General features: G+C 47.3%; 1 protein-coding gene and 1 non-coding gene across 4 annotated transcripts; one reads left to right on the forward strand and one right to left on the reverse strand.

Moving 5' to 3' along the window:
* Positions 1-1,110: 1,110 nt before the first annotated feature.
* KPNA2 (karyopherin subunit alpha 2) lies at positions 1,111-6,787 on the reverse strand. Of its 3 annotated transcripts, none has more exons than XM_064150588.1 (11): positions 6,715-6,787; positions 5,866-5,981; positions 5,638-5,775; positions 5,152-5,240; positions 4,143-4,411; positions 3,155-3,249; positions 2,797-3,060; positions 2,214-2,447; positions 1,951-2,133; positions 1,692-1,841; positions 1,111-1,599 (listed from the first exon to the last, which is right to left on the reverse strand). In XM_064150588.1, exons 2-11 carry the CDS (start codon positions 5,938-5,940, stop codon positions 1,507-1,509), a joined length of 1,590 nt encoding a protein of 529 aa, XP_064006658.1. In that variant the 5' UTR covers positions 5,941-5,981; positions 6,715-6,787; the 3' UTR covers positions 1,111-1,506. The 3 variants fall into 3 exon arrangements, with proteins under 3 accessions (XP_064006658.1, XP_064006659.1, XP_064006660.1); XM_064150589.1 differs by having other exon boundaries at positions 6,730-6,785; XM_064150590.1 differs by having other exon boundaries at positions 6,706-6,765.
* Positions 6,788-8,577: 1,790 nt separating this feature from the next.
* Positions 8,578-8,650, forward strand: TRNAR-CCG (transfer RNA arginine (anticodon CCG)). The gene has a single exon. It is a non-coding gene; the product is annotated as a tRNA-Arg (tRNA).
* The last annotated feature ends 645 nt before the right edge of the window (positions 8,651-9,295 follow it).

A 9,295-nucleotide genomic window follows, 5' to 3' on the forward strand; every position in this document is an offset into this window, starting at 1 on the left:
ACTGAGACTGTCAAGTTCACCATGATTGCTTTGCAGGAGACCTCACTGCTGCTAACTATACAATACAAATGCATAGACAAAGTAGCTGCTACCTTTTATAACATTACCCAGCAGCACCTAAGCTGCAAGAGCCTCACAAATCATGTGGGTGCTTGTACAGCTCATCAGCCTCCAGTGAGGGAGGGTAACACTTGTGCAAGCAAATATGAAATAGAGAGTAGCAAACTTGTCACTCATTCCATTAGTGTGGTGCATCTACCACATTAGCAATGGCTGCTTTAAAGAAGCCTTCAGCAGCAGTACATGAGAATCTAGGTTTAGAATAGTCTTAATGAAGAATTGAGTTACACTCAAAGCCACTTACATATGCACTTGAAAAATCATCTTGAAGGCACACAGCAAGCAGACTGGACTAACTCAAGACCAAAGGAGAATCAGATTCACTCAGCACAACAAGGGATATTTACGGAGGAAGGGGACTGAAACCCAAAAAGGCAGAAGCAAAGCCTCTGGAGATTCCAAGGGAATTGCCTACACATCAGGTTTTTCCCCTGCCTTACTGAAAACATTGAAGTGGCATGCCATGCCAAGCAAGCCACTGTATTGGCTTAAGCTGACCAGCCCCACAAGGAGGGACAAGAGAGAGGGATGGGGCTACCACTCCCCCATCCCCTCAAGTGGCACAGAGCAAGCCAGATAGTGTATTGTAGAGCACACCCTCCCTTTTGCTCTCTAGAACAGTTTCAAAGCATTTCCTATGGTCTATGTTGAGGCTACTTGAACATACTTACAGTTTAAACAGCTCCACACCAATCCTCACAGATTAGTAACACTACTCCTCTAGTTATTTCTCCAAAAGGCAGAAGATAGCTTAGCTCTGTCATGAGCAGGGCAGAGCAAAAGCAGAGTGCTGTAAGTGTTAACATAGAGAAAAGCGGCACATGATGCTAAGCAAAGGAACAGAAGCTACACACAAGGCAGAGCTCAGAGTCACTAAGCTCTTCCACTACCATCTTCAGAACCAAATCTCTTCTCTTAGAGCTACATTTCTGTCACTACACATTTCTATTAAATATACACTTAGCATAAAGACAACTGACAAATTTGAAATATGATGTAGTCATATCTCTTTATTGAACTTAAAACTTCTTTAAAAGCTTTCTCAGCATGTTGATCACATTCTGCATCACCATTGCTGTAACAGGTTCAAAAGCTTTGCAGAGTAGTTACTCATGCTTTGCACAAAGCCTTATCACCCTCTTGCACTCATGCCTGACAGAGACACTAATGAACAAGAACGAACAAGTATTTACAAGTAACTCTCAGAAAGGATAAAGTTTACAGTTAGAAATTCACATATGTACAGTTTTGAACTGTTCAAGTACGTTTCAGTTGGACAAAGTGCTACAGATAACATAAACACAGTAAGAACAAGAAGAACTATTAAGACAAAGAGGTGGCAGACATTTGTGCCAAACTTGCAGGTGGTTGCGGTATATGCAAGACTTAGAAGTTAAAAGTATCTGGAGTATTGCCCTGAATGTGGAAAGTGTAGCTGGCAGCAGTAGATTCTGGAACAACAGTTTGGTCTTCCTCCTCCTAGAAGAGGAAAGAGAGCAATAGCATTATAGCCTTACTAGTCAGTGCTAAAATAGAAAATAGAAGTGGAAATAAATCCTATAGCCACTTACTTCTGCTGAGAAATATTTCTCAATCAGGGTGGATGAGGCTTTGTACACTTGTTCATTCTCATGTGACTGGAGAGCTTCAATTCTGTCTAGACCCCCACATTCCTCAATCATGAGACAAAGTTTTTCTGTCTCATTAATCTTCTCAGCAGCCTGCAAGAGACAAGCATGGAATAACCTCAGGAAAGAGGTGTGGCACCAGCCACTGGACAATCTTTAGCAACAGCTTGTACAAATGATTGAGTACGCTGTATCTACATACCAAGAAGATATTAGATATAGCATCCAGGATAACGAGCACAGTCTTGCTGTCTTTGGCTGACAAAAGATTCAGTAGGGGTTCAACAACACCAGCCTGAACAAGATACACGATCTGGTCAATTGTTCCCCCACTCGTGTAGTTAGTCACAGCCCACACAGCTTCCTTCTGAGATTTGAAATCCCCCTGTAAAGGTAAAAGCAGAGTATTTGAACACAGTACTAGTGATGGCAAGCACCTCAATGTAGCAAAGATTTTTTTATTACCTTCCTCAGAATACCAATGAGATATGGCACAAGACCATGGTCTACAACTCGTTGAATCTGATCCTGACGTCCAGCCGTGATATTGGACATGGTCCATGCTGCTTCTTTCTGAATGTTGTTTTTATGATGAGAAAGGAGACTTGGAAAGACAGATAGCGCTCCTGAGTCAATAACAATCTGTGTCTGCTCATCAGTACCAGTGACAATGTTTCCTATTGCTCTCAATGAAGGAGTCTGAAACAAATGAGAGTACTTAAGAAAATTGGCATAATCTAATCTGTTTGAACAGATACAACCACATTCAACACCCCTCTGCTCTAGCCCTCCCAGTTAACAGCACAATATGCTATGTACTGATGATCTTTAAGCTCCTCGTTAGCATTCCATATGCTGACATTATGCATGCTAAGGCGCACACCTTCCAAGGCCAATCTGAAACTACAACCTATGACTGATCTCAGGAAAAATATCTCTTAAGTGCTAATGCAGTTTTATTATACTATAACTACAGCATGCAAAGAGCCAAAATTCTCAACAGTCTCCCTAGAAACTAGATTTGCAATCTGCATGTCTGACAGCTTACCATTATTGGCAGTTCACTACATCCCAGGAGTTTCACAAGTTGTGGCACCAGTCCAGTTTTCACTACAACTTCTATCCTGTCATTGGAACCATCTGTTAGGTAGGAAACGGCCCAGCATGTGTCTGCTAACACCTCATGATCATCATGGTGCAGGAGCCGAACAAGAGTTGGAAGAATCTGCTCAACAGCTTCTATGGGTGGTGCAGGATTCTTATTGCGACACAAGTTTGAGAGGGTCCAGGTAACATTGCGCAAATATCCAGACTGCAAGAGTTGAAATGAAGGGTGAGAAATGTTTAGTTACTTGATCTCTTTTACTCATTCACTAGTTGTAACTTCACTTATACTGCACACTTACAGCCAGAGAAGAGAGATCAGGAACAGCTAGTAGACCCAGCAGTGGCTCAATTGCACCATATTTAATAACCAGATCTCTATAGGCAGAGCCATCCCCTGAGAAAACAAGAACAGCACCCAGGTAAAGACCAGAGGGACACATATGCACAGAATCATTGCCTTATAGGATGAATTCCAGGAAAAAAGATCCAGGAAGAAGTAGGAGGACAAAAGGACTACTATCATAGTTAAGTCATGTGACAAGTATGTGTTTTCATAATTAAGCCATTGAGCTTAACTCTTCTTTTCTACCTCTAAAACAGAGCTCTTCTCATAACTTCAAATGCATTCAAATAATTGTTTGCACAATTGGGTTTTGTAGTATAATGCTGATAGAATATCTAAGTTTGACTCAATTCTTCTATTGCAAGGCTTTTATCATGCCTGTTTTCTCTGGGTGAAGTTTCACTACTCTGTGAGGCACAGCTGTTGGAAACACGGTAAATATTACCTTGTCCTGGTTTAAGAACAGGATCCAACACAAGATCAAGTACTTCTGAAAGGTACATGGCAAACTACAGGGTAAAATACTGCCTCATCAGTAAAAAGCTCTTTCAAAGTAGGGAATTACTGGTCATTGCATCCACAATTGTGAGCCTTCTGCTTTCTCCTTAACACAGAGAAGAGCTCATTGATAAGCCACAAAACCATCAAGTGAGAGCTGTGGAAAAGCCCTGTGTTGTAGCATGATTAGGTAGCTAACACCACCTGAAATATGCCAGCAATGCACATAAACACAACCCACAGGTTGCCAGGTATTGCATGAGACATAAGTCTGATGATAAATTATGTCTGCAGCATGCTCTACACTCAAGTGAAGACATGCTCTGCAAAGTGAAGGCAGAGCTCCCAAGAAGCTCAGCATGATGCATAACACATCAGAAGTGATGCCCTCCTGTTTCAGAGAAGGCAACAGGTATGAAATTGAGCTGTGTAGTATATTGACATACCTGCAATATTTCCAAGTGCCCACACAGCCTGTTCACTGATGTGAGTGTGGGGAGAGGCCAGCAAAGAGATAAAGGCAGGAATAGCCCCTCCATCTACTACTGCCTTTGTTTGATCTGATGTGCCAGAAGCAATGTTGGTGAGTGCCCAGGCAGACTCAAACTGAATGGGACTACAGTCTGCTCTGCCCAAGAAGGAGACAAACTTTGGGATCAAACCAGCACGAATTATGTTGTCTATTGGGGGCTGCTTCTCTCTTGAGAGGAGCTTCCTAAGAAGGAAAGAAACAGAAAGGTTTATCTTAGCCTGCACATATCTGAACAGGTTGAACAGTCTAAAAAGACTCATACTTAAAAATAAAAAAGGCTTAGTATTGCCTTCTGAATGATAAAGCAATGCAACATGACATGAAGGAGAAATACAGACAAGGTACAGAGAAGCTGAACACTAGCTTCTCCTAAACCAGTTAACAGTGGCTTGGCATATCTTCAACTATGACAGGTTCTGTTCAAACTCTGAAATTAAGCAGACTATCAAGAGTCATAGTACATCTGAGTTGTTGGGGAGATTTTGGGTTTAGAAAGGAGAAACTTGGCATATTTATAGTCCCAGGTCACCTTACTGTTCACACTTAGTACAGTGATCTACCTTAGAATATTGTAGTTAAGTGTTAACACAGCTTAAAGATGTCTTACTTTGCTCCAACAGTGTTTATTACTACTTGCAGAATTCTAATATGGACAAAGGTTTGTTTTGCCATCTCAGGACCACTAAAAATAAATCTGTCTAATAAAGCATTCAGACACTTAAGTCAAAAGCTGCATGGTTTCAATGAAATGACTAAATGTACCTACACACTGTATACAAGGCTGACTCAGGTGTTTGTTGAAGTACTGCCTGATAAGAACAGCCATAGCTGCTGTCATAGGCAGACACTTGGTCTCAAAAGCCAGTTCTTTGACCTTACCTACTACTGGCTTGCACAGCCAGATTGGTTACCTCTGAACTTACCTGGCAGCTTGAGTAGCCTGTAGCTGAAGCTCCATATTATTACTATTAACTCCTTTGACGATTTCTTCAACTGACCAGAGCGCTGAAACCTGCATAATAGGAAAATTAAGTGAATACCTTGTTGCAAGAGGTACACATCTTCATGACCCCAGAGGCCTTCTAGACAATATAATCAAGAGAGGTCACAACCATTTTTTGTTAAAATGTTATACCACTATGTGCTTCTCCTCAGCTACAGTTTTATCTGCAGTTACCTGAACTACTGAATGCTTTTTCACACCACCACTATTACTCTAGGCTTAAACACAACGGGTTATGCTATGTTTTAAGAGCACTGGCACTGACTATCAGAGGTGGCAGTGTAGGCTTAAAGTTAGTATGTATGAGTAGTGCTGTCCCCCACATGAGGGGGAATTCCTATTAACACAGCTGCACAAGCTTATATTGCAAGGTCTGCAAGAGAGTCTGTTTCAAGTACCATCTTACCTGATTATTCCTGTTTTCCTGAAGGGGAGAAGTGGCATCATCTGGAAAAGTGCTAACATTTCTTCTTTTAAGTATCTGGTCATCTTTCTTAGCTTTCCTCAGCTCTACATTGACTTCAATACGTCGCCTTCTCATTTCCTAGAGAACAGATGCTCATAGTCAGTTCTTAGCCTTTACAACTCAAGAGACAATGGCTAGCTGATGTACTAAACACATCAAAATACTCACTGTAGTGTCCTTTCCTTTGTTCTTGAATCTGTTCAGTCTTGCTGTTGGCGTACCGGCATTCTCATTAGTAGACATCTTGCTTCTTAGATTTTTGAGACGCACAAATAAAAATGAGCCTGAAAAGACATCAAGCAATAAGCCACAAAAGTTAAATCTAAAATCTAAGATCAATACTTGAGAATGAGAGATACTTGCCCACATTAGATACAGTAATAACCACAGACGTGAAGGCACTAAGTCACTCAACACCTGTCTCTTTAAGCACCTAGACGTTACAGCAAGCTCTGGCATTAACACAACTGTCTACAGCTTTTACATATTTTAGAGGTACTTCCAACCACAAATATAACCAAAGTAATTGTTTCTAGGAGCAAAGTGGTCTTCCTTTCCCTAGATACCACACAACTTTCACTATATCGCATACCTACATTGCATAGGCACCCAACCCCACTCCGGCCCCTTTGATAGAAACAGAGATATCTCGCACTGAGGAGGTGTGAGGGTTAGTGCTGTGCCAGTGCAGCCAGCAGAACTTAATAACAGGCATACTGGCAACGAAACAGGCTCTTGCACCTTGACTAGCTGTAAGGTTACACACTGTATAAGGGCCGGCTTAATTTCGACCACAACCGAGACAGAGCGCATAGCCCGGTCTGAAAGGCACCAGCCTCACCGCAAGCAGGGACCTGCGACCACGGAAACTACTGCTCGGGAAGGTGCAGGGACTGCCGGCCTGCTGCATTGCTAGCGGAGCCCAGCCCCTTCTGACAGAACAGCACACAGCCTGCACCCCCACTGCCTCGCACTCAGCTTCTCGCACCGCACGCTCCCGGCACCCACCCCTCCTACCACAGGGCCGGGCACCTCCACCGCAGACTCGGAGCACCAGCCGCCGTCCTGCGCCGCCTGCGAGCACGCTGCCACTGCCCCCAGCAGCGCCAGGCGGGATTTAAATTTCCCGCGGCCTCGCCCCGTCATTGGCCAGTTCGTGCCATAGCAACCCCCTGATTGGCCAGTTTGAAATGCACCTCTTCTCGCGAGAGGCGGGGGCCGCGACTGCAGCACGCCCCCGGAAGAGCGGCGCCAAAGTCACGGAGTCCGCGGGCGGTTCCCGCCTCAGTACTACAACTCCCGGCATGCATGGCGCGGGACAGCGCCCGGGCTCTGTGACCCTCCTGCCTCGGCAGCGGGCCGGGAGCTGTGGTTGCGCAGGGCCCGACGTTGCTGGCGGCACCCCGGGGACGAGGGCGGGAGACCCGGGGGGCTGCTTGCACCCTTGGATGGGGTAAGAACTGGGGGAGTCCTTCAGGCTCTGAGTTGTTCGGGGCACCGACACGCCATTTCCTCGCGTACAACCTAATTTCAACCTCAAGTGATTGCTAAGCTCTTCCCTGGGCTCTCAGTGCTGTCTCCTGGAAACAGGGCGCACAGGAATTTAAAGAACGCAGGATGTAAGATTGCAGTTGAAAGCAACTCAACAACGCTCAGGACAGATCAAAGCCAAATCACACAGAACGACAATAAAAAATGTATGCTCACCTTTGTGGCATGCTCAGAAAATCGACATATTTGGGATTGTTGCAGATGGATTTGGTCTATTTATAAGGGATATAATACAAAAATCCACCCGGTTTCACAGAAGGTATAATTCAAATAATAAAACCTTTGGGGAAACCGACTCTGACAGCAACTCGGACACCTGAAACACCCTTCGGGATAAAGAACAGTCAGAAATGGACATTCATGTATCTGTTAAACCGTTACATCAAAAGTGATCTGCAGATGCAGAGAGTCATTGGTGAGAAAGAAGAATGGCCAGTGACAATTTACACAGATGTTTCTAGGCCATGTAGTTCTAAGCAAGAGCAGAGAAAATCAAGAGAAGGCACATCAGTGGAGATACTGGAGAAGACTGGTTTGACAGAAAAAAGGCATCTCAGAAATAGAAATTGAGATAAAACACCTGGTTTGCAGAAGGCTGATGTGAAAGAGGTCCACCGGGTCATGAATTGCTGGCAAGTGCATGGTCTACAACAGCATAAACTGGGTGAAGGAGACAAGGGGAGTGCAGAGATGGGTGTCTCAGGGCAGGGAGAGGCTGTCAGTGATTTGGCAGCTTTAGGTGGCTGTGTATGAGGCGCTGCAGGCTGATAAGGGGGCGACACATCTCGGGGTGAGAGAGAGTTGTCACGGCTTGAAGAGCAAAGTGTCAAACAGAAGGACTGAAGTCGGTCAGACATCTGGGGACAAATGGGCTCACAGCGGCTAAACTGGGTGGAGGCAATGTGGACAGCGGAAAGTGCACAGAAGAAAGGGCCGAGCGGAAGGTCAGTGAAGGGAGAAAGCCGACCGTGGAGCCAACCGGACAGAGGAGAGCTAATGGCAGCACAGCGCACGATCCCGCGGTGGAGGTGGAACGGTGGTGCGAAGCCGGACGTTTGGAGGCCCGTGAGGTCCGGGGAAGGGCGGTCGCGGCTCGCCGCGGACCCGCTGAGGGACAGAGGCGGCACCGCGCTAAGAGGGGTAACCGCCACTGCGCGCGGCAGGGGCTCGTGCTCGCGTGCCATTGACAGACAGGAGCCTGGAGCGCGGCGGTGCGGGGAGGGAGGGGCCGGGGACAGAGCGTAGTGAGCATGGGAGCGCGCTTAGGGGCGGAGCCAGCGGCGGCCGGGCGGGGCTCTTACCGCGCGGTGCTGGGAGCTTTAGCTGGGTGACCCAGTGGCCTAATGGATAAGGCATCAGCCTCCGGAGCTGGGGATTGTGGGTTCGAGTCCCATCTGGGTCGTACCGCAGTTATTTTGTGGCTCTGCTGTAGATCTAACGCGCGTTACTCTCGCCCAACCGCATCTTTCCCTTCCCCAACACTTTTGGCCGAGCCGCTCGTCGCTGCCGGCAGAACCGTTAGTCAGCTCCCCCACAGCGACGGGCCCCAGGCACGGACTTGCATCCCCTCGGGGCGGTCCTCGCTACCGCCCTGTCAGCAGGGCGCCTGCCCGCGTCCCCTGCCTTAGTCGCGGGCTCCTCCGCCCTTCCCTGGCACCACTGAGTCGGGTGCTGCCGCCGGCGTCTCCTTCTTTCCCGGGGGGGTTCTCGCGGAAGCGGAATGCCTCCGCCCGGAGTTCGTTACTGGCCACAGGACAAAGCGTAAGCGACCGGAGCGGCCGTCGCCTTGGCCTCTGCAGATTGGTGGCCGAGCGTGTGGCCGGTGAGTGTCCCCAGCGCTCCCCGAGCAAGCCGGAGCCGGTTCGCGGGCGGGCGGCGCTGCGGAGCTGATCCCGAGGCCGTCCTGAGGGCAGGTTGGCTGGGGCTCGGGTACTCGCCGTGTCCTGACCAAGGTGCCGTCTCTGGCCCTTCCAGAACCGCTGTGCCTAAGACACGAGGGGACCTGAGCCTGTGAAGGTGCCGCTGCTGCCGGCAGCCGGCTGCAAAG

The sequence above is a fragment of the Pogoniulus pusillus genome, chromosome 11, assembly GCF_015220805.1.
Source record: "Pogoniulus pusillus isolate bPogPus1 chromosome 11, bPogPus1.pri, whole genome shotgun sequence".
Lineage (NCBI taxonomy): Eukaryota > Metazoa > Chordata > Aves > Piciformes > Lybiidae > Pogoniulus > Pogoniulus pusillus.